Below are 26,481 nucleotides of genomic sequence, written 5' to 3' on the forward strand. Positions count from 1 at the left end.
GAAATGTTCACTATTCATGTTGGGAATGGCAATGATTGTTACAATATTTTATCCACAAACAAGGGATGAAGTCACAAATAAAGAGACTAAACATTCTTACGATACATTCCAAAGTAGAAGGTATGATATAAATAATAAAGGGAAGGAGAAAATGGGTAATGGCGTACCTTGAATTTATTTTTCAGGTGTATTTCCAGTATTCTAATTTCATTTTCTCGATGCGTCTAGTATTTTGATGTGGTTTTTTTTGGTAGTTACATCTAACACCCTAATCTCTAGAGTAATTGATGCACTAAATATAAGATTAAGATGCTTAAAGAAACAAAAAAAGAAAAAGATTAGGATGTTTGATGCAACAAGAAAAAAAAAACAGATCAGGATGCTCTTGGCAAATAATATCATGGTACTACCCAATACACTTTTATCCAAAAAGAAGATTGAAGAAAGAATGTAGGAGCACAACCTCATTCTCTTTATCTCTTGTGGATATTATTCATAGGAATTGGGAACCAAAATGAGAACATGCATGATCAATAAATTCTCATCCACCTTCACCAAAAATGCCACTAAGAATGGGCTTAGAAGCATCTCCAGGCGATTTGGCTGCACTGCTAACTGTGCTCTTACTTGGGGACGAGTTATATTGACTTGTACCTGATGCTGATCCCTTTGTGGCCCACCCAGTGATGAAGCTGCTCACATCATCAAATTTCCAGTCTGTCAAGTATCCAGGCTTTGTAGTTACAGTGCTTACTTCGATATCTCCAGACAGCATTGCCACGATACGAGACATCGTCGGCCTTAACGATGGCGATGCTTGAGTGCACAGAAGAGATATCCCTATGATCCTTTTTACTTCTTCCTCGTTGAAATCTTTTAATAGTTTAGGATCCAACAGTCCAAGTATACAATTTTTCTCGTGCAGCTGCCAAGTCTGTCAACCCAAAAGTAATTGAAACTAGTTAAGCTAAGGCCCATAAACCATTAGAACAAAAAAGCAAAATTCTTTTTCCTTTAAGCTGTTGAGGATAGAGTTTTCAAAAAATGGAAGGCTGGGAATCAAATGATGTCCTTACTTGTTAGCTAGAGGTTGGACAAGATTCTCTATGTCAAGTGTCACTGCTAAAGAATATGGAATAAAGTGAAGGAAGGGTAATTTGACGATGAGAGCACATTAGAACTCTTACTAAATAAAGGGAGCAATTCACAATCCCCATCAAAGTGACTTAAGTATTACTCAATTGATATCAGAGGCATTTAGACATGTTGCACTTAGTTGTCCAGGAATGTTTCACAATAGAGCATGACAACTGAAAATGTGTCCAGAAACTGAATGGATCCTAATACTAAGAGGAAACAGAGAGGTAGTACTTACCCATTCAAGGAGATACATCTTCTCCCCTTCTAGGCTTGAATCAGAATTTGGCCTCCCACTAACTATCTCTAGGGCCAAAATGCCAAAGGAAAACACATCTACTTTCTCAGTAAGGTGCCCACGCATAGCATACTCAGGAGCAAGATATCCACTATTAAGATTTTATCAAAACAAAAATATGCAAGTATTAAAGTAAACAGCAAAAGGGAAAAAAACATGCATAAAATTTATCTAACCTAAAAGAACAAAAAGTCTTGATGACTTACATTGTCCCAGCCACACGAGTACTTATATGGGTCATTTTATCATCATATAATTTGGCCAAACCAAAATCAGATATTTTAGGGGTAAGCTCATGATCAAGCAGAATATTACTGGCCTTTACATCACGATGCACAATGCGGAGCCGAGACTCTTCATGAAGATAAGTTAAACCTCTAGCTACACCTATGCAGATATCATAGCGCGCAGGCCAGTTGAGATTTAAACAATTTCCTGTAGCATGCAAGTGACATCCATACTAAAAATGATAAACAACAAAAGTAAAGGCAACTAAGCATTGAGACACACAAGCACCTAAAACACAAGTAGCAGGAAAAGGTAACATCATACCAAATAATGCTTGATCAAGACTCTTGTTTTCTAGATATTCATAGACAAGTAGTCTTTTCTTTCCTTCAAGGCAACATCCATATAATTTAACAAGATTACGATGTTGCACAGCAGATATAGTTGCAATCTCAGCTATGAACTGGCTCTCTCCTTGATGAGATGCTATGGATAGTTGTTTCACAGCAATTATTGTTCCATCATTAATTGTTCCCTGATATAAAAAGGGAAAGCACTTATTCTGTTGAATAAAGGCCTGTGTTGTGCTCTGATATCATAAACAAAAACTTTTTTCTTTACCCTAACAAATCCCTATAAGTTTTTATTTATACAACCCTATAAATCCTATCAGAAACGTATATAATAAAGAGGCATATTACATTCAATTTATTGTCATCCCAAATCCTATCACAAAATATTCACCTTATAAACAGGTCCGAAACCTCCCTCTCCCAGTTTGTTTCCAGGATTGAAGTCACCTGTAGCATTCTTTAACTTAGAATAGCTGAAAGTGTATGGCTTTGTATCAATACCTAAAAGCTCTGCAAATTAAACACAAACAAGGTCATGAATAGAAAGAGAAACTGATAGGGTTTAATATGTTGCTATCCATATTTTCCAATAAATTTAGTAGATAGATTCGCACTACCAATTCACCAAGGGGGAAAAATTTTTGCACTACCATACCTACTTCGCCACAAATTAAAATGCAAGAGAAGAAATACGGTAATGGGAACTCTACACTTGAACTTTCAAGTTGAATTGAACTCATGTTTTTTTCAATCATATGGCTATGTTTAGCTGAAAACCCAAACAATGACGGAAAAACGCTTTCCTGAAAAACTGGCAAGTGTCATGTATTGGGGACAAACACAAATTAAGGTATGCCCAATCAGTTAATGGATTGCTGCATCAACAATCAATGACTACAATCTGAAATAATGTTCATGAAAATGAAAGATTACAATTTAAATATTCAAGTATATACAGCAGCTTTTTTACCTTCTGCAGCATTTCCTTGACGCTTTATTCTCTGGATGATATAGAAAACCACTAGAGCAGACAGTAAGCTTACGACTCCAACACCAACAACAACTCCCACAATCAGACCATTCCTATTCTTTGTGCTGTGTGGTAGTTTGTTACTGACTATGGGAATAAAATCTATTCAACCCATAACGAGACCATGTCAAGGTCATACATCAACATTTTTTATTTTGGTAAATTAATACCTAAACCTCTAGACTACTGAGTATTTCGTAGAGTTTTACCTGGGGTAGCGCTGATTGCTGAAATCAGAGGACCATAAGTCCCTTGAGCAGGTATGCAGCAAGTCCCTTTTCCTGCCCAAAAGAGATGGATCTCGACGAAGTTTTCTGTCACATTAACCCTAAAATCTTTCCGTACAGCTCTGAAAGAGACATTCCCAGCTTCCCTTTTTATGTCAAAATCCTTCAAAACATGTTTTCCCTGGAATGGGACAACAAAAACAAAACAAATGAAGGAGGAATAAATGGGGAAAAGGAAACAGTAGGGACATTCCCTGCTTCCCTTTTTATGTCAAAATCCTTCAAAACATGATCAAAGTTTGTATTTCTGAATATTCAAATATCTTCCTCTTATAAAAACCACCAAGATTCCTCCAAAATTAAAAAATATGATACATCATACATCACTTCCCCACACAAAAGAAAGAAGATAAAAATACATTAACTGATGATAAGCCAAGGGTCTAAGATTGCATGGTGGCACAATAATTTATGAATGGAGTCACTCTGGAACAAAAAATGTCATGCATCATTGCACAGACCATTTCAAAGCAAAAGTTTAAGCTGTTTTATGAATGTCCTGTTATTTCTTAGATTTATGGTGTGTTAGTTAAGAAAAATTTTAAATGAAGCATAACTTTTGTAATTTTTGTTTGAATATTATAAAATGGACAGACAAAACAAATAAGGTTAGATTTCTATACTTCTTATTGTAGATTTGCTCACCCTCCTCCAAATGTTATTCAAGAACATATGCTTTTTACACATGATGTTAGATTGTCGTTCATTACAAAAGTTCAAGATAAGAGAAGATGAGTCCAACTATGTGCATGCGACAAATATAGTTTATGTACAATTACTTTTAGTGGGCAAACTACGTTAAAACCAGTCAGCTAATGATCAGTGGGCAGGGCTTTCCCTACATATAATAATCCTTCAACTTGACCTAATGTGTAAATAGACAGATAGGGTGCTTCTCTTAGATAGTGACTCCCATTTATGTTGTTATGTTATAACATCTAGCATTTCCTTTAGATAAAATCATATGCACCTGGATATATATATCAAAGACCCGTCTTCCAAGACTTTTCCATGTAGCAGTTCTATCAAGAATAGATGTTTCAGCGAAATAAAGGGAAATGTTATAAGCCCCATTTTCCAGTCCTAGGCCATAATATCTTAATGAAGAAGCCGATAACCGTGCTGTCTCGTAGAGCTCTGAGTTCAAAGTACCAATGAACTGATTAGATACCCAACTTGTGTATGGAGCCTCGTATATCCCAGTAAAAACCCCAACATTGCTAACGGCCCATCTTGTTGTATCAGTTACAAAATAAGTTGCAGGACCAAGCACCGCATCATCTCTTTCATAAGAAATTCTTTTTGATAACGTAATTGGAGGACCGCCACACTTGATTGCAAAGTTATAATCTGAATAGAAACATTAACGAGGGCTATTTCAATCAATGAATAAAATAATTAGCTTGACCTTATAAACTTCAGATAGAGTTTGAAGGTTTCTTGCATGTTTTACAGAAGAGAAACAAACTTTCATGTGTCAATGAAGTCTAATAAATGTGATACTGAATTGGTATCTAGTAAATAAAATTTGGTCAACCAGTGATGTGAAAAATTATTTGTCATCCTTGAATGCATAGATTGTACCAAATATAAATCACTCCCTGAAGTCCTGCACACATCATATTAGCCCAAACTTGAAAAGGAGTTTCCGATTTGGATAAATGGAAGACTTGAAAAAGATATTTGCGGAGGTTTCAAGTCAATTAAAGAAAATATAATGATTTAGAAGTTTGTTTTATTAAAGTTTCAAAGGAGAAAATGTCTTGGCCTACATTTGATAATAATAGTGATACTATTCATAAAGGCTATGTGAGATTAATTTTCCCTTTGTGTTAACTAGACTAGATAGTTTACTTGAGAGATGCACAAAATATGATGAATGAAAAAGCGTTATTTATAACTTGTGAATATTACATTTTCCAATAGATTTTATAGCTGATATATTGATGCCAGCAATGGTAAACTAGAGTTAAACTTACATATTCCAGTACCACGATGACAAGGAAAATTTTGCTGCAAACATCTGAGTCCAGAATGAAGGCCACTGCAAGAGAAAAGTGCATTTATGTAAATATGTACATATTAAGGAAATTAACTTCAAATTTGTTTGATGAAAAGAAGCTCTTCAATGCCCCCGTTAGCATGACACTTCATGATTTCTCATTGTTTCCCTACATACTCATTCTCATCCCTCCTGCATATATCTATGTACAGTTTAATCGAATAAGCACAAGTATTCTAATCACCAGAATCTATAATATCCTAGGAATGGTATTTATATCACACATCCAAAAAGAAGGCCCTTGGGTAGCATGGATGAATAAAAGCCCACCATACCATGTGCTAAAATTATTTAATTAAAAAAAAAAGGCAGCTAGCAAGGGCTGAACTCTTGATTATTTCGTAATAAAGCCTAATAATAACTTTCATAGTATCTCTAACAATTTTATATACATACACAACCAGGATTGAGTAATAACAAAATCATGGCTTTCAGCAACTGGTTACTGGCTTTATGCTTGAAGAATAAATGTTTCAGATGGTAAAGAAGCTTATCAAAATCTTCAAAACAACATGCAGCCAACTTATATGACTCTTCATTCACAACAGCTAGTAAAAGGACAAATATGAATTGAGATAGAGTCACATTATTGTGCAAAAAGTAAAATATATCCAGTAAGTTTCAACTAGCCAAATGTGCCCGTGTTTTTGTGTGTCATCACATGATAAAAGGCATAAGTTTCACCTGCTATTTGAACCTTCTATTGTCAAGTTGTTAGCAACCAAATTTCTGTATTTGAAACAGCATAAAAATAACTCTGTTAATTTCACCATAATATATAAGCAAGAAAATATTTAAAATGTATATTAATTTATGCAGCATAGAAAGATGATGAGTCGATAACATGAAAGCATCAACTGAACTTTAATTTGCTTTAGCGTTGATAGTGAGACATGGCGATTTTAGGATGTTAGGTAAAAAAAAAATTGTGGAGCGAATGAAACTTACTATTACTATAAAGTTAACGAGGGTGGATACCAAAGGTATTATATGATAAAAAAATTACTAACCTAACTCGGATTTTTGCTTAACTATTACGTCTTTCAAATTGAAAATCTAATACACACAATCCACATTTCATCTCACATATTAGTAATGTAAAATTATGCCCGCACATGCACATATTAAATAGTCGCACGGTTTAGTGACTTTCTTTGCCTCATGCTAAATTCCCTTTATGTGTGCCATTATTTTGTTTTGATATCATGCTTTATTTTCAAGCATATATTTTCCTTATTTGGCAGCATTGCAATAACAAACCTTATTCTACTAAATGAGGTCAGCTACATGGATCATATAATGTCATTTTTTCCTATTAATAACCAGCTCTTCCACTATATCTTTTTATCAGCCTTCTTTGGACAAGACAATAAATAGTTTTCTACAATTCTCCTTGATAAAATTCATGAAAGGGGGCATAATTGATTTCAACATTTTTTTACAAATAAATAAGCATATTTACGAGAAAATATTATAGCATTTTGGGGTGGGGATCCCTACTTCCCCCAGCATGCGTGATTAGTTATTAGGCATATCTATTTTAACATCTTTATCTTTGCAACTCTAATTTTTTGCTCTTACCCCTTCAAACCCCAACGTCCATTACTATGTGACATCATTGATCTTATAAAAATTCAGTAAAACTACTGCTTAATCTTAGTCGGTGTGCAAGTGGGGAAGAAGATTTTATTTCTCGTATTTCTAAGTAGGAAGCATACAAAAATGTATACACCTAATGGTTTGAGCAAGGGACTTCTAAAACTATCAGAAAATGACAAAAAGGGGTGGAAAAAGATGAGAGAATAACAATATCAAGTTACTTACAGTTGTAAATTTGGTTGGTTTGCCCAATAGGGGAGATTCCCTAATAGATTGTTGTAGGACAAGTCTCTGTAAGCATTCATTGAAGTTGTTCAAGTAACTAACATATAGATGACAAATAATACATTGAACAAATAAGCCTTTAATTACAATTAGAGTAGTATCAGTAGCGTAAGTTTAAAATTGGCATGATTTCCACCAACTTCTATGCTCACAAGAGCCATGGTAATGAACCAGTAGTTCTTAATCTTATAGATATATGTATACAGAATTAGGATATTAGATTGCGGGTGCCCCGGAAGATACACAGCCACCCTCTAAGTATGAAAAAATAATAATGCTTGAATTTATAATTGTATCTGGGGTATAAGATCTGTCAATCATATGTAATAATATTCATACGGCTGCAGATAAATATATAAATAATATACACTATAACACTCCATTCTTAACGCATTACGATGCTGTAGAGTCCAAATATGTCAAGAATACTCACATATTGAGAAGATTTGGGCTTTTCAGACTAGGTATTGCACCACTGAGTTTGTTATTTCCAAGAAACCTGAAATTGGAAAAAGACAAATCATGCTTTAATCCAATATGAAAGCATGTTAGGAAATCCATAATTCAATTACTTAGGCACAGCATATATGTTACAAGTGTGTTAATAAATTCAGATTGAAAAGTGATCCTGGAATATGTCCTCTGATGTTATTGAAGCTCAGATCCCTGCAAGAATCAGTATATATAATTATCTGGATGAGGAACGCAAACACAACTCAAGACCTCCCCATTGAAAATACTACTAATGTGTATGAAAGATAAGTTGGACAGTTGACTCCAACCATTTTCTGCTACATAAAGCATAGATATTGCAGAGAATAAAAGAGAAGTGGATTGTGAAAAATTAGTGAAGAACCCTGGCTAACGCTGTAAATCTGGAGCCAGTTGCCAACAGCAAAGACATTGAGTTCTAATCACAAACCATTGGGCTTGATGAACATTTTCATTTGAATGAATTAGCAGTAAGGGCTGTCCTATAGTTAAGCAGCATAACCATAGTCCAAAAAGTATCTATTCATGGTGGAGATATCCGATGGAAACCATTATCTGATTTGCCTTTCTTTCTTTTTTTGTTTTGCCCTGGGGAACAAGTTGAAGAAAAATGATAGTCTGTGCTTCTTTTTTTTATTACATTATTGCCATAAGCCATTATTTGAGACCTTGGCTACATTCGAGCCACTGGAATCCCATGAAACCAGGGCATTAAGACAACTAATTTTTTTATGGAAGTGCAATATGATTAAGAAACACTGATTAAAAAAAACAGAGAGAACTAAGAAATGAGGTAATAGTTTGACTGGACCCCTTGAAATTCCACCTCTAATTTCGAGGGAAACAAGGCCAACTACTAGTATTGACTAGCTTATATCCCAACATAAATTAAGATATATGGATAGTTTATATATATCTGAAAAATTACATGAACATGAAATACTCACAGCTGGGTCAATTTTACAAATACACCGATATTGGATGGAATGGAATCAGAAATATTGTTATTTCTCAGTACTCTGCAAGATTTTTAACCAAATTGTTATGCAACATTCTAGGGAAAACAAAAGGAAGAGAAAATAGAGAGAAATGTATCTCTACAGCCTATGAATTATTAGTCGAGACGTTGCCTTCCAACTTACAAGACACTCAAAGACGTCATATTCCTTATAAATGCCAGTGAGGAGCTCCGTTTAGATAATTCGCTTATTCTCCTGCATTAGAATTATACTTAGCTCCCATCAGTCTGCAGAAATACATGCAATTAAATGCTTATGGTACTTACAACTCTGAAAGAGAAGTCAGATTGCTAAATGATGATGGTATTGAGCCTTCAAAGGAATTACCCTGAAACCTCCTATCAAAAAATACAGCAATTCTATTCAATGAGCACAAAATTCTAGAACAAAATATACCGAGCATCAAATTAAGTATTTATATTTCACATTTGAAAGAATTGTTTTGCACAAAAGTTTTTATAGGAAAAGATTTAACAACCTTTTATAAAGAAGAAAGGAGTTCATGGATGAGAAAAGAAATCAATCGTCAATCCATTAACACAAATAGTCATAGAGAAACCATATTTCAACTGGAGACATGCTAACTGGTTTCCCCCTTTATAAACCCATTAGGGGAAAAGCCTGAAATTGATCACAAGAAGACTGTAGAGTAATTATCTCCAAAGACCAGACAGTATATACTTCTAATTAAAGCTTCTCAAATTTCATTCTAATCAAAGTACTTGGTGTTTTTTTTCTTTTTCTTTTTTTTTGGTTTTTGCCTCTTGAGGGTTGGGGGTAGTATTGGTAATATTGTCTTACAGAGTTGTGAGCTTAGACCAATTTCCTATAAAGTCAGGTATCCTGCCCGTGAGTTCCATGTCTGAAGCCCATCTGGACAAACAGGAAAACTTTTATAAGTTATTCCATTTTTAATATTAAAACTATCATGTGACAAGTAAGGAAAAGTAACAAAATCTTACACTGTCACCAGGTTTTTAAGATTAGCAAAAGTGGGAGGAATCTGGCCACTGAGTCCTGAACTATCTATGTAGCTATATAGAAAATTTCATTGAAATTTATATCATCAACTGATCACCCAAAAATCAATAAACTGACATAATCCAAAGCAAAGTGAAGAATTAACTTTTTTGGCATATAAGGAGCCTCACTACACTAACATGAAACAGGATTGTCAAGAATTTTACCAAAAATAAATTGCTAATGCTACCATCAAATAAATTTGAAATGTTGTATATGAATTCTAGACATGGGAAGAAGGAGTCATTATTCTATTATTAAAAATAATATGATAAAATACATATTTGGGAAGCAAAATATAATGCAAGTTGTTTATGTCCATTAGTTTTACTATAACCTCTCAGACATGAATTCTTTGGTCATAAGTATTTCCAGAAAATTGACAGCAAACTAGATATATTCTATAGAATAATCAAACATGAATTAAACACAATCATGTCATCTCGAAGATTAAAATTTATGGAGTTGAGACAATGTATTTCTTGTAAGCCCATCATTAGAAATAGAATCTCATACTTCCCATGTGGGACTCTTTCAATTTGGTCGTAAAAAATAAAAAAAAACTATAGATGCAGAGTGCAGTGGAGCTTACATTTGCTCCAATTTCTCGAGTTTCCCTAGTTCAGATGGGATAGAACCATAGAAGTTGTTGGATCCAAGACCCCTGCAAAACCAACAACTAATTAATAGGATCGATGGTATCATATAAATACGTCTCAGAAAATCATAATTCTAATAAAACAGAATGGTCTTTAATTAATAATTATTCAATGTCCTTCATTATCAATTCCATACATCAAAAAGCCCATTCAAAACAAAAGAGAAAAGAGAAGAAATATCAATTCTGAATACTATGATACAATCAAAATACTGAGTAAGATTTCAAAGTCAATTAGATCACTTGCAACAACAAGTAAAATGCTTTATTTCACTAGGTGGAGTAAGTTACATGGATCTCATGATGTCATGGAATTCTACTAACAACTAAATCATTAGATAAATTGTTAACCAAGAAGTCATGCTCAATAATCTTATTGGGTGTTCTCTTTAGTCTTTCTCTACTTTTTTTCACAGGACTCCAAACTCCTTAATTTACCCTCCTTACTAGGGCATCCAATAACGTTCCTTGTACTTGTTCAAACCATTTCCAATAGTTTTCTACTGCTTTCTATTTAATAGATGCCAGTCCAACTCTTTCTCATCAATCATCATTAGAAATTTTTTTTTTTTTTACTGAATGGCACACATCCGTCCTAGCATCCTCTTCTCAACTACCTCCACTTTATGCTCATGTTGTCTCTTTAATACCCAACATTTACTCTCATAAAGCATTGCTAATGGAATAGCAATATGATAAAACTTTTTTTTATCTTGTTAGGTACTTTATAGTTATGAGTAATTTTGGTAGACCTTCTCTCCTTAAACCACCCAATTTGAATTCTGTGATTAACTTCTTTATCAATTTCATCCCCTTTATGCTCATGTTGTCTCTTTAATGACTAACATTGCTAATGGAATGGCAATATTATGAAACTTTCTTTTACCTTATTAGGTACTTTTTAATTATGAGTAATTTTGATAGACTTTCTCCACATAAACCAACCAATTTGACTTATGTTATTAACTTCTTTATCAATTACACCATTCTTTTGTAAAATTGATACTAGATATCTAAACTCTGCCACTTGTGATAAGATTTGATCTTCCATTTTAACCTCTAACACCTCCCAATCACTTCTAACTTTTTTCTCTTTCATTATTGAAAAAACGAAGAAACGAAATATAAAAAGAGAGGGTAAAGAGAATTGCTTCAAGGGGAAGTGGATGACTTACAATAATATTAACTCGGTAAGATTTCCCAATTCCTTGGGAAGCTCCCCTGATAAGGCATTGGTGCCGAAGCTCCTAATTAAGACGAATTTCTGATAAAGTGAGTTCCTGAGTATTTATCATAAGACACAACAAGCAAATCTAAATTCTCTACATGAAGATGGAAAAAATTAGTCATTCCGAATAAATCCTACCATCATATCAATCAGAACCTTTTTTTTTTCCCATTTAGAATGAAGAAAACTATTGCTAACATATTTGAACTATCCAAATCAACTGAGCAGTATAAATTTGTTCGAAATGACCATCTTTTTCCCAAAAGAAGTTGAGAGAATCCTCAATTAAAAGAAGCATTTGTAACTTCTAGCTAATCAGCCTTACAGGTATTGCATACGAGTGAGATTTCCAATGGCTAGAGGTAGAGAACCCGTCAAGTAATTCTGGTCGAGTTTCCTACTTGCAATTTGAGGAAACTTTAGCATGCTAGGAAAGACAGGAAAATTAACAAGAAAAAGAATCCATTGAATTAAAAAAAAAAAATCAAAATGCTTTGGAGGATTTTTTGCAAGAAATTTCAGTAAAACCCAGCGCGGAAAATTGAGGAGTTAAAAAGCATACAAATAGGTGAGGTGAGTCAGAGTCCATAGGTCTTTTGGGATTTCCCCAACAACATCCAATGCATAGACCATCCTGCCATAAAAAGTGCCAGAAACAGACGGGAACAGTGCAAGATCAATATCAACAATCCATATAATAGAGCAATCAATAAATCAAGCTCAGAGAAGATAGAGACTATACAGTGCAGTAATGTGGCAAATGCCATTGGAACAGTCACATTTGATAAATGGATTGAAGGCTTGGATATCGATAGCGCTGTCAATGGCTTGTCCGCTGCATACTTCACCACTTATATTCCATGCATCTTGTACTGCCGATATTCCCCATTTGTTGAAGATTGAATTCAAAGTTCTCGCTGCATAAATGTTCAAATTTTGAAGAAATTATTACGGGAGATACATTAGAATTTCCCGCTAGGTTTTCCACTCTTCCGAAGAGCACCGTGAAAAGAAAATCGAATCCCACCAATGAACTATTACTATTACTGTCAATCACAGACTCGTTAACTAACTAACTGACAAGCCACTGAGGAGTGAGAAAATGATTGGGTTGAGGATTATTTCTTTTCTGAAAAGTATCTAGGAAGAAGTTGCCGCCTCGTCGCATAACTGTTAAAAATAAAATAAAATTTGAAATTTGAAACTTCAAAAAGTTATGCAGTGGTTGATGCTCTACACGCCACTACATCTTAATCTTATCATGCGAACAAAGCACATAAAAATAAACTTCTTTTGTTTAATAATCAGGTTCAAACTAGATATTGTCAAGACACTACCATATTTTTATTTTTATTTTTTGCCTTTTTTAATCTTTAACTGAGAAACTACATCAGCCAAACAGCATTCTTCGTTTGAGTTGAATATAAAGAATTATTTATCAGCATCTGTGACATTTAATCCCATAAGAATACTCGATCATTTTGCAGGGAAAACTTTCTATACATCAGATCAACAAAGAGACGAGAGAGAGAGAGAGGCATAAATATGATACCTTCAGAAGGATCGGTAGTAATGTTCTGATCTTGTGAGGATACAGTAACCAAGCAGCTGAAGAACACACAAACAGCCGAAGCAATTGCTAAGGCCATCACTGGCCAAGAAGAAGAAGCAGCCATATGAAGCTGATCGATGATGCAAATGAAACTAAAAATGAATGTGTGTGCGTGTGTTCATGGGCCAATAAAAGTCTTTCGCTTTCTTCATTGACTACGGGCTATTGACTTGAAATAGAAGACAATGCACTGTCAATGTCCCCAAGAGGTCGCCGTCGTCTGCCTCAGGGGAACTCATAATAAAGTTGATGGCGAAGGCTTTAATTTGCCTTCCACTTTGACAATTCAAATGGCTTCCCTTCCACTTTCTTACTTCTAACATCAATCACATATCTTCTTAAATGTCAGGCACTACGTGAGATTACTCAAAACTAATTTTAATTAACTTTTTGATTCACATGATTTAGTCAAATATTTCTTATAAAAAGTGATGGAGAGAATAAAATTATAATAATTCGTACTATTAATCTTAACCTTCTCTGTGTGTGTGGTTATGGGTTGGATCAAAACTGCATGTGTAAGGTTTAACTTATTTAAATTTTCCTGTTGGCACAAAAAAAAACCTTATTTAAATTTTGATTGATGCTCGTGGCCATACATTATGGTATATAAAATATGAATTGTTGGGAAGGCTATTCCTTTTTAAGAATGATTGTTTGCCAATTAATGTTGTAAAATCCCATTGTAGTTTAATTAGCTTGTTTGCGACTTGTTTATCAGCTAGCTGTGGTGTATATTGTTCAGTCTATATTTTTCAACTTTAAAAACATTAGGATAGAGAATAAGCAAATTTTTCTTTTTTAAAAAAATTTCTTGCCGGCTGTGACATTAACCCATGTAGAAAGTTTATTTTCTACACTGGTTGGAGAGAATCTTTTTTATTTGCTATAAAAAAAAACAAGGCATTTTTACACGGTGTATGTATACTTTTGCCTTTTGAAAGTACTATAACAAAATTTCTATGTAAATTTTTTGCTTCAATATAATTAGAATTAATGATTATATCTTCATATCTTTTAAGAAAAGAAAGGAAAAGGAGACATTATATAGAAAGTTTGCTTGATAATTTACAATTTATCTTCAAAAATTTATGACTCAATTGTTTGATATGTATACATTTCAAAATTTGTAACTAATCTCCTACCAACTAAACATTTTTGTCCTTTTTTGTTCTTTTGATACCTCGCGATTTATGCGTCATTTTGCAAACTTGCGAAGTTCATCTATTGGGTACTATTCCGGTCAAAAAAAAAATCTTTTGGGTCTTCTTTCAATAACACGTGTCATCTTCCAATTATCAAAAGTTTCACCGTCAAGGGGATAGCTATAAATTCTATGATAAACATATGAGGAGACCAAGACCTGGTGAAAAAAAAAAAAGACCAGGACTAGGACCAAGACCAAGTCTCCCCTTTTTTAATTTTAATTTTCTTCTTATTTTTACTTTTGGGTTTTTGATCGGAAACAAGTACTCTTCCAGTCCTAAATATAAGATCTATTTTGTAGTATAAATGGGTCTTATATTTAAGACCAGAGGAATATAACAAAAGCCATAGAAGAACAATGTGCATCATTTACTTTAAAAATAACTATAATAAGCGAAAATCAGAGAGAATGACCCAGAAAAAAATATTTATTAAAAAATTTTTAAAACTTATAATTATTTATAAGGACAGAATAATAAAATATAAATTTAGAAATACTAAGTTATCCTAACTAAATTCCTGTGTTTTCTCTCATTATCAACTTCAATTGAATAGATTTTTCTATAACCTCTTTAATTTATACTAAAAATTTTATAATCTTTTTCGCATCAATATTTCCAATAAAATTTATCAAAATCACATCAAAATCATTTATTATTAAATCAAATTATCTTATATATCTATATCTAAATACACAATGAAATGAAATTACTAGCCTACATTAACACTGCATGTAACAGTTAATTTTTATCTTTGTCTTTTTTCGAGTTCCAATTGAAATTTTTTTGTCTTTACAAATATCCCTTTCTTCACTTTTTTATAAACTATTTTAATGTATATATTTTTTATAAATACATTTGAATTTAAATAAACATATTTTAGTTGGTTTGGTTAAATATAATTAAAAATTTTATAAATATTTTTATTAATTTCAATTTTTTAAAATAATAAATAATTTAATAAATAACATTAGTCACATTTTTTTATATCTAAAATTTTCCATTCTCTGAATTTTAATATTTTTTATTTTTTTTATTGTGATTCATTTTAATACACACGTTAAAATCAAGAAAAAACGAAAATAACCATGAAAATTGGTAGCAGATGGGGAATAATATGGAGAAAAATTAAAGCTATGAAAAATTTTATGAATGTTCTTGATTAATTTGATTTGTACCTTAATTTCATCCCGCCCTATGCCTCCCTTAAAATAATATGAAACCATTGTTGGTTTATGTGAAAGTGCTAAATTTTTACTTTTAATTCAATGCCGTTAAAATATGAAATATGATGTTTTGTATCATAGGAGTTGATCCCAAAACATGGAGCATACGTAAAATATGATCAGAGGAAATTTATTTATAAAAAATTAATAAATTAAATTAAATATAATACTATACAACATTAAAAATAAATTAATTTATCTATTCAATCATTTATTATGGCATTAATATCTGAGCTGTTTTGAGAGGCATGGCTATGCTAATTTGGGGAACATAACTGATTGGCAGTTGCACAGTACGTCCACCGTGCCAGTCTCAATCTTTCATTTCATTTTTTCTAATAATCTTATTATTGGATGAGTCCTACATTGACTTGGAATAAATGAAGTCTTCTCCGTTAATTTCTCTTATCACTTTGAATTTTGGGCTTTTGGTCTCAAAGGTCGTTGGGTCATAAGGCATTGCACCCCGCAATATTCAAATATATTTTATAAATATATTTGAATTTAAATAACAAGTCCTAAAAGAATTGACATCATGATGAGAATAAAACAACATAAGAAAAAAAATCATATTCGTATTTTAAAAGTATTTAAAGAAGATCAAGTAATATTTATTACAATTAAGTAATTCATCTAATTTTTTTAAATTTAGCCAATTTAATGAAGTAATTTTTGATATTTAAATACAGGAGGAAGATCTCATTGTATCCTATTCAAGTTGCGTACACAAAGTTGTCCGCTGTGCCCTGCCCATTTCCATGCTTGCTTGACTAAGGCGTATTGAAAACAAAGAAAGTTTCACTAATCATCTCTACAAAATCTCTTCCTTTTAAGGAAATATATTGTGCCATTAAATTAAGAAGTTATTGACTTGTCTGGAACCCTAGGTCTGCATGGTTTGTTGGAATCACATCTCAAATTATTGAAATAAAAAGAAAAAGAGTAAAAAGGCATCTAATATCATGATGTTATTTTTTACACACATCTAACACCATATAATCTCATTTAGGGTTCATTTAGTGCTCTTCTGATCCTTAATGTATGACCTAATTATGGAGTTGATTTTGGTTTTAAATGTAAGACTTATTTTTCATATTTATCATTTTTTTAAATTACTCTTATTGACACTTTCTCATCTATAATCAAGAAGAAGAGGGAATTATGGAGGATATTAAAGAAGATGATTAGGGTATTCTAAATTAGTTAGATAGGTGCTATGCAGCCATCAATTGCATTTAAGTTTTTGTGGCCGAAGAACATCTTCCTATGATAGAATTACCTCCTTAAGCACCAAACTTCCACAACATGTTCTGCTTCTCCTTTCCTTGTTCAAAGTTCAAACCATCAATTCTAGTTAACAGTTGTCCCTAGCGTTTACGCACAAGTCCTCAGTCTTCCTTGGTCCACTTGATTACTACTGGTAGCAAATGAATCTATCAACATTTTCTTTCCAACCGTCCTCCTTACTCCAGGACTCCACGTTTCCCTGATAAATAAATCATTCAAAACCATAATGGATCAGGGGACCCATGATGTCACAAACCGATCGAAAAGGACATCAAACATCCGTTATTATTGTAATAGTTTGGTCCATTGAGAAAGCAATTGTTTTGATTAGAGAGCAGTAAATTTTTTCTACGTAAATGTCGCTGTTCACCTATGAATTAACGTTTCAAGTTCTATAAAATTAGAATAAGTTGAGTTTGTCATTGAGAAGATTCCATGCTAATTATTTTAGCATCTTATATCTAAATATCACAAACTTCAATAATAACATGGATTCTTAAAAATAATTTCGAGTCAACATACAAATTCTTGGACATACTATTGATTCTTACAATAATTACGACTTAACATTCAAATTCTTTAATATGCTTTTCGTTTAGTCAATATAAAGGGAGCATGAATTAATATTCCAAGTGATTATAAATCAAGTTCGGTTGGGAGGTTATCACGGTCAATCTCTTCGGCCTCTGGCTCTTGGTAAAAATATTTCCATTTCCTTAAATGAAAATTTAGTCCAATCATTTACCATGTATTTACTATCCACACCATTTATTGAATATTGAAACACTTAAGACAATTTTTTTTGTCCAAAAAATACTTAAGACAGTTAATTGTGTGATTTTTAATTATTGACAAAATTGTAACTAGTTTAAAATATTAAAATTATTATAAATTTTACAGAAATTTGATAGATATATTATTATACAAATAATGAAAAATAAAAATATATTTCAATCACTCGTAACTATTCTATATTTTGATGGTCAAACTTATAAATATGGGTAGTTAATAAATTTGAAACTTAAAAAAAAAAAAGAGTTAATTCAGAAGCCATCTGAATGTCAATTTTTAAGGGGAAAAAGACACTCAAACACCCTCAAAAATACTAAATAACAAATGAGAGTATCTGAATTTCAAAATACCAATTCAAACCCAAGGTACTTTTTTGGGAATTTTTAAATCTTGTAAAATTACACAAATATCCTTTACTATTTTTTTATCATTTTTTAAATACTGCCACCTCAGCAATTCTTGCCGCCAGAGTTCAGACGCTGACGACCCTGTCGATGACCAACCATAGGAGCTCTGGCAACCAACCATCGGAACTCCGGTGACCTGTCACCGGAGCTCCGTTGACTACTCTTTCTTATGTATTAACTACTTTTTTTTAGCTATTGACTACATTTATTTTTAAACTCTAATGACATGTTACCGGAACTCCGGTGACTACTCTTTTTTATATATTAGCTACTCTTTTTTAGTTATTAACTACATTTACTTTTAAACTTTGATGACTACTCTTGTTAAACTATTGACTATTCTTAACATACGACCTAATTATGGAATTGATTTTGGTTTTAAATGTAAGACTTATTTATCCTATTTATCATTTTTTTAAATTACTCTTGTTGATTTTTTTTCATAAACAAATTACTCTTATTGATACTTTCTCATCTATAATCAACTAGAAGAGAGAATTATGGAGAATATTAAAGAAGATTATTAGAGTATTCTAAAAAGAACATGTAATATATTTATTATAATTAATTAACTTCTTAAGTTTCTTAATATAATCAAATTAGTTAAACAGGTACTATGCAGCCATCAAATTGCATTTAAGTTTTTGTGACGAAGATCTTCCTATGATAGAATTACCTCCTTAAGCACCAAACTTTCACAACATGTTCTGCTTCTCCTTTCCTTGTTCAAAGTTCAAACCATCAATTCTAGTTAACAGCTGTCCCTAGCGTTTACCCACAAGTCCCCAGTCTTCCTTGGTCCACTTGATTACTACTGGTAGCAAGTGAATCTATCAACACTTTCTTTCCAACCGTCCTCCTTACTCCATGTTTCTCTGATGAATAAATCATTCAAAGCCATAATGGATCAGGGGACCCATGATGTCACAAACCGATCGAAGAGGTCATAAAACTTCCGTTAGAAATAATTACGACCTAACATTCAAATTTTTCAATATGCTTTCCCTTTAATCAATACAAAGGAAGCATGAATTAATATTCCAAGTGATTATAAATCAAGTTGGGTTGGGAGGTTATCACGGTCATTATCTTCGGTCTCTGTCTCTTGGTACAAATATTTCCATTTCCTTAAATGAAAATTTAGTCCAATCATTTACCATGTAATTACTATGCACACCATTTATTGAATATTGACACACTTAAGACAATTAATTGTGCGATTTTTAATTATTGACAAAATTGTAACTAGTTTAAAATATTAAAATTACTATAAATTTTACGGAAATTTGATAGATATATTATTATGCAAATGATTAAAAATAAAAAATATATTTAAATTGATCGTAATTATTCTAAATTTTGATGGTAAAACTTATAAACATGAGCAGCTAATAAATTTGAAACTAAAAAAAAAAAGATTAATTCAGAAGCCATCTGAATGTCGATTTTTAAGTCCCAAAATCTGTCTTTGACCCAAAGAAAAAAGTGGCACAATCTGTCTACACGTAAGCATTGAATGTTCCCCTCAGACCCTCTTATACGTTTATGAATGATTTTCAAATTTGAAACTTGAGTTTCACCTTTTTGGATCAAATTTAACACCATTAACATTTATAACTCGTAATATCTTTCACCGAGAGTTTAATTACTTTATCGGAGGACTTGAGTTCACATTTTAACTATATACTTCCTCATATTTTTATTATAAGTCCCATCTAATTACCTAATAGAATTAAGAAAAGGTGATTCACTTGTTAACTTTGTCTGATATGAATTTTTTCCCTTTGACTCATATTTAGGAGCATAGAAAAACACGCCATTAGACTTCAGACTTCAGGAGGTTGCCCGTTGATGATCCTGCCAGTATATGGTGTTGTAGTATTCCATGTGGCTTTTGTGCTTTTGAGAATGTGGTCAGAGACTTAGCTCTGGGTCTGTGTATATATACTTATACACGTGTATGAATATATAGATATTCTGCAAAATCCTCGGAGCAATCCCCGTATGTATATCCATTTTGATATCTATGAATCTCTATTAGTTTCTTGTGCTTCTGAATTATAACAAGCTACACATCCTACTATCGCATATACACACACACACACACACACATCCATGTCTCTGTCGTCTCCTTCTCCTTCTTCTGCTTCTCTGGTCTTGGTTTTTGCAATTGCTTCCGCTTTTTGTGTGCTTGGCTGGGGTAGCACAAGCTCAAATCCTTCCCACAGATCCTTCCGAAGGTATCTACGTACTTTCACTGATAGATTCTTCTCTCTTAATAATCTGTCTCCTATATATCCAATGGACGATGAATTATTATTAACATTTAATTAATAATTTCGGTAGTGAAAGCTTTGAATCCAATCTTCAACAAATGGAATACATCGGCAACAGAAAATGTATGGAATATAAGCGGCAAGATATGCAGTGGACAAGCCGTCGACGACACTGCCGACATTGAAGCCTACCCTCGATTTATCAAATGCAACTGTTCCAGTGGCATCACTTGCCACATTTATAAACTGTCCGTATAATCTGATGTCTCTCTACTTAGCTTGATTTTTCTTCATCATGTTGTTAATTACTTATTGTCTTATATACATATTGTTGATCTTGTTCTGGCAGGTGTATTTATCAACAGGATGTTGTTGGCCAAATCCCACCAGAGCTGTGGACTCTCACTCACCTCACCTATTTGTATGCTTTTTAATTATCTTAGTCTCACTGGCTTCTCCATAAACTTAAAAGCATCCATATGCTTCATATTTTTTATTTTTTTTAATACATGCTTCATGTTTATTCTAATATTTCATCAAATTAAATTGCTATCATCAGGAGCCTAAACTTCAATTACTTGACGGGTTCTGTAGCTCCAGCCATCGGAAATCTAAGTCAGCTGCAGTACTTGTAAGGCCGATTGATCAGAAAGTTATAATGCTTCTTGTGCCTAGGGATCCTCTCAGTTTCTTTTGGGGAAAAGATGGTCATTTTGAGGAAATTTATTAATGCTCAGTGAATTTGGATATACCTACAGTTTTAATGTGTTGATAATATTAAATTAAAAAATTAAATCAAATAATTCCTATAATTTTGAGTCAGTTATCAAATTTTAATTGTAACTAACTTCCTTATAATTTTAACTCAATTAAAACTTAATTTATGGACTTTGATTTGGTGCAGAAGGGTTAGATATTATCATATTATTGGAAAGGTTTGTTGAGAGTTATGCAAATTCTTACAGTTTAGCGTTTTTCCCAAAAATAAAAATAAAAGTACTTATATGATTTTTTTTTAAAAAAATTGTAGTAATTTAAATGATCTTATCATCCAAACAAGTCATATAATAAGAAAAAACTCCTGTTTAAAAATCAGATTTTTTCTGACAAATAAAAAAAAATCATTCTGGGTATTGTCAAGACACAATAACATATTATTTGATTTTTTTTTTCTTAACTGAAAAAGTTCAGCAGCAATCTGCAGCATCCTTCATTAGCATATATCTCTAACAGTTATTCCTATATGAATGAATACTCACTTTGTAGGGATATCAGATCCACAAACAGATGAGAGAGAGAGAGAGAGAGAGAGAGAGAGGCATAAATATAAAATATCTGCAGAGGGATCGGTAGTAAGGTTTTAATCTTGTGATGATACAGCAACCAGGCAGCTGAAGAACACACAAACAGCAGAAGCAATCGCAAAGACTATCACTGGCCAAGAAGGAGGAGAAGAAGAAGCCATATGAAGCTGATGGAATATCGATGATGCTGAAGCAGAAGAGACTAACTAAAGATGACTATATATATAAATATATAGGGCTTTCTTTGAGGATTTTGCTGTATGCATGCATGTATAAAAGTTTAAAACGCTACATAATGTAAGGTACATTTATTATATGATATTGGGCTTGTTTGACTTGAGAAGATATGTGATATTTAATTAGACGGTTCAAAGAGTTTATGAGAAGTCACAGCTATACATACTTCGCGGAAATTTTGTATTTGATTACAATTAAAAAAGGTGATTATTATTTTATTATTTTTAAATTTTATTACATCTTTCTTATGTCGGTAATTTTATATTTTTCATTTACAGCATCTGATTATTTTTTGAAGCCACTTAAAGTAACTTCTCAAATAATCAGGCATACGCCTGCTATTTTTCAAATTCTAATTATTTTCAAAATTTTGAACATACTTTTTATTTCTTTATCTTTGGCAAAAATAATTAAATATTGACATCTATTTAAATTTTAAAACTATAGTAAATAAAATTTCTCCCCACGCATCCAGTCTTGTATAAATTGAAATTGAAAGGAATATAACTTTTTTGATAATATATGATGAGAAGTGAAAGGGACATAGCTCAATAAATGCTTGACGAGTTTTTTAATAATTGTTTTTACAATTTTCAAATGTGAATGATGTATTGAGCCAGAAGAAAAAAGTGATGCTACATTTTTTAAATTTGAAATTGATTATATTTAAGAAAAGACAAAATGGAAAATTAATCATTTAATTCACTTCAGTCGCTACATTTTAAAATTTTATTATTATCTCCTTTGTGGGGTCAGCATCCAAAAGTTAAAAGTCAACGAGAGGTTGCCGACCAGGGACCGTCATGTGCCTACCCGAGAGTTAAGACTCTCAAATAAAAATTTAAAAGTTTGACAATTCAAATGGCTTATGTTTCGACTTTCTCAATGATAACTTTAAGTACATACTACAATCTTTAATATATAAAAATTAATTAACTAATCTAAATAAATATAAAAACTTAGTTAAATTACTTATTTGTAATAAATAAGTGTTATCTTACTTAAAATATTCTTACTAATTATGTATATTAGCTAGAATTATCATTTAATAAAACATATAACATGTGTAACTACTACAAATACTACTTTGAAAAAATAGATAAACATAAGTGATAAAGTAGATTAAAGTCTTACATTTAAGATCAAATTAAATATCAAATTAACTCTTATGCTTAGAAAACAAGGAAAAAAAAGAACTAGGATAAACTACAAATTAATAAAAACAGTTTCAATATTTCACCCTATATATATAGAGACACACACGTACGTGCGTACGTACGTGAGTTGTTTCCTTGATAATTTAGTATTCGTCTTCAAAAATCTATAAGCCCGCCAAACCAAACTTCTTCGTATTATCAAAGCATAGCTTTCGCAGCCGTACAGGCCGAATCTTTTCTATTATTTTCTTCTTTATTTTCAATTTTGGGTTTCTTTGATCTCAGATAAAATAAGTATAAGAAAAGTCATATGAGAACAGTGTGTATTATTTACTTTAAAAATAATTATAATTGTGAAATTAATCTCATCTTCCAGAAAAAACAAAGGAAAGAAAATTAGACACTAAACAAGATAAAACTACGATAGAGTTCTTCTGAGATACTAATTCCATAATATATATATATATATGTTTATAAATTATAATTGAATAGACCAAGTCCTTTTTTACTTTCATCTTGTAATATTAAAATATATGTTTATAAAAGTGAATGAACATTTACTATTTAAAAAAATTAATATATCAAAATAAATATAACATTAAAAATAAATTAATTTACCGATTCAATCATTTATCATGGAATTAATAGATGAACTGTTTTGAGAGCTATGGCTCTGCTAATCTGGCGGACATAACTAATTGGTAATTCCAAAGTAGGTGTATCATAGTCTAATTACAAGGATCTGATAAATTTTTACACATAAAAGGTATTAGTACTTTGTAAATTTTGTAATCAGACTTTAATTTATATCCTTCTCACTAGTAATATTTTCAATGGAAGACTTTTGTCAATTTTTTTAGCTTTAATTTTGGGTTTTTGATCCCTAAGGTCTTTGGGTCAAAAGGCAAACCAAGATTAGAATAGTTAACAAGCATTATCACTGGATGGATGATGGATTGACAAATAAATATCCTGCTAACTTGATTTCCAAGCACTTTAGAAAACTCAGCCCCCTACACATTGAATTATATATGTTGGAGAAATTTAAAGATACTATCAAAGTTTAGGATAGTTACGATCAAATTTTAAAAGAATGTAATATATTTCTTTTAACATTTTTTACAAATTTTAATATTAATTTAAACATTATAAAATTTATCTCTCCATTTCAATTCTAATCCCTACAATTTTTATTATAAGATACAAATATTACAATCAATCTTAAAGGTGGTATACATGTAAAAATATAATTTATTTTTCAAAAATGCCCTTTTTATGGAGAGGGGAAGCCTAAGAGAGAAAATGAATAAAATAGTTAATTAATGCAGTGAGACTGACCAGTAATTAATGGGAACAAAAATTAAAAATTGATGTTAAAAATTTTAGCCGTACTTAGTTTCTCTTCTAAATTAGAATGTTATTTCTGAAAAAAAATCATATATATAAGACTTGAGGGAGTATTATTTTGTATTTCTGGTCTTGTTTAAAATTTGTTGTTTTAGGGTTTCAATGATCAATTTATTGTTTTTCCAACTATTTCTGAAATTAAAAATATCTTTTTATTTTTTTTCATGTAATGAAATAGAAATGTTTTTATCAAGATTTAATTGACAAGGAGTGTGAAAAGATTGAAATTCTACCAACATGACTTTTAACCATCGGGGATATTCATGCCCAATTTGTGTTTTAATTAAAGAGAAAATTATGTTCGAGAATTCATATCATATGACATACGATTTTAAAAGTCGCAATTATCTTTAAGAATCATTTACTATTAAATATTAAAATATTTAACATTAGATCTTAAGAAAACCAGTATTAAATTTTAAAAAAGTTATAGTTCTAAATAGCTAACTTAAAAAATTAGTAAAATGTGGGGAAATGGAAACCAATTCCCATGAATATATCGTACAAATTATAATAACATGATAAATAAAAATTGAATTAATGAGGTCTTTTCATGTAATGAAATAGAAATGTTTTTATCAAGACTAGTTTAATTGACAAGAAGGGGAAAAGACTGACCGTGAAAGCCTCCTAACTTGATTTATAAGCCCTTGACCATCTTATATCTCTAGTCTTTAACATAAAAACTAGTTGACTCATTTGAATAGATTAAAAAAATTAGTTATGTTAGTTATTTGTAATAAATGGATGTTCTTTTTTCAAAAATATTATTGCTAATTAAATATATTGATCAGAACTATATATTTTTTTTTTGTGAATAAAAGTTTAGATGGTTGGGTCCCGGGTGCTTACTAAGGCCACCAACAAAGTCTTCATATTGGCAACAAGATTCAAACTCATGATTTTATGGATTATGAGCCGACCCATTACCAACCGAACCAACTCGTATTGGTGACTAGAACTATCATTATTACAAGGACTACCTTAAATAAAAAAAAACTGGATAAATATGAAAGATAAAATGAATTAAGCTATTATATTTAGAATCAAAATAAAAATTAAACAAGTTCTTATTTTAAAAAATCAAAAGAATGTCAGTGAAAGGATTCTGGCTTTAGCATTCTTGATTCCACCAAATGTTGGAGGGAATAGTTGGGAATTCTTGAAAGTGTGATGAAATATCAAATATCTAAAGTGCCCTTTGGATTTTGGTCAAAGCACATAAATATTATGTTATAATCTAAAAACATTTTAAATGTAGTGTATTGTTAGAATAAACTATTCTTATAAATTAAGAAAGTTCAAATTGAAAATATTTGACTTTAACAACAATTTATACTAATGTAATGAATTTACATGATGAGATCGTATTTTAAAGAGGGAAGAAACTTTAAAAACTTTCATCTTTGTTTAGTCAACGTCTATTTGATTTATTCTTATTTTAAAAATCATTAATTTCTTTGTCAACAGTGATATTTATGTAGAATTTTAAGGTGTAAGGAGAAACAAAATTGCTTTGTGAAATGAATCTTGTTTTTCTTTGGCATGTGATCTGAATTATAATTTTCAACTTATCTTCCGCACCTCCAACTTCTTGCTTTGTTTTCTTTGGAAGAATGATGGCCATTGGTCATGTTTTTCAACAGAAGGCATGTAATTTATTGATTAATATACTACTTCTGGTTCTAATTATAAGACATCATTTGTAATCGACGAACGAGATTTTACAATTAGAACCGGAGGTGGTAATATTTACATCTATACTTTAAATACAGTAATAACTAAAATACATGTACAATAATATATAGATACAGCATGAGAGGGAGAGGATGAGATGCAAACATTGATGAAGCAAATAGCAAGAAGAACTAATGA

General features: G+C 31.5%; 1 protein-coding gene across 1 annotated transcript; it reads right to left on the bottom strand.

Moving 5' to 3' along the window:
- Positions 1-393: 393 nt before the first annotated feature.
- LOC114712151 (probable LRR receptor-like serine/threonine-protein kinase At1g56130) lies at positions 394-13,420 on the bottom strand. The gene is made up of 24 exons (XM_028896616.1): positions 13,249-13,420; positions 12,439-12,613; positions 12,259-12,330; positions 12,022-12,093; positions 11,644-11,715; positions 10,403-10,474; positions 9,753-9,824; positions 9,592-9,663; positions 9,057-9,128; positions 8,914-8,985; positions 8,719-8,790; positions 7,874-7,945; positions 7,713-7,778; positions 7,220-7,285; positions 6,080-6,124; positions 5,313-5,377; positions 4,304-4,683; positions 3,256-3,454; positions 2,987-3,148; positions 2,408-2,526; positions 1,988-2,198; positions 1,642-1,870; positions 1,376-1,526; positions 394-934 (listed from the first exon to the last, which is right to left on the bottom strand). The coding sequence occupies exons 1-24, from the start codon at positions 13,370-13,372 to the stop codon at positions 542-544; spliced, it is 3,105 nt and encodes a 1,034-aa protein (XP_028752449.1). The 5' UTR covers positions 13,373-13,420; the 3' UTR covers positions 394-541.
- Between the last annotated feature and the right edge of the window lie 13,061 nt (positions 13,421-26,481).

The sequence above is a fragment of the Neltuma alba genome, unplaced genomic scaffold, assembly GCF_004799145.2.
Source record: "Neltuma alba isolate B1F8T4 unplaced genomic scaffold, ASM479914v2 tig00011337_pilon, whole genome shotgun sequence".
In the NCBI taxonomy this organism is placed as follows: domain Eukaryota; kingdom Viridiplantae; phylum Streptophyta; class Magnoliopsida; order Fabales; family Fabaceae; genus Neltuma; species Neltuma alba.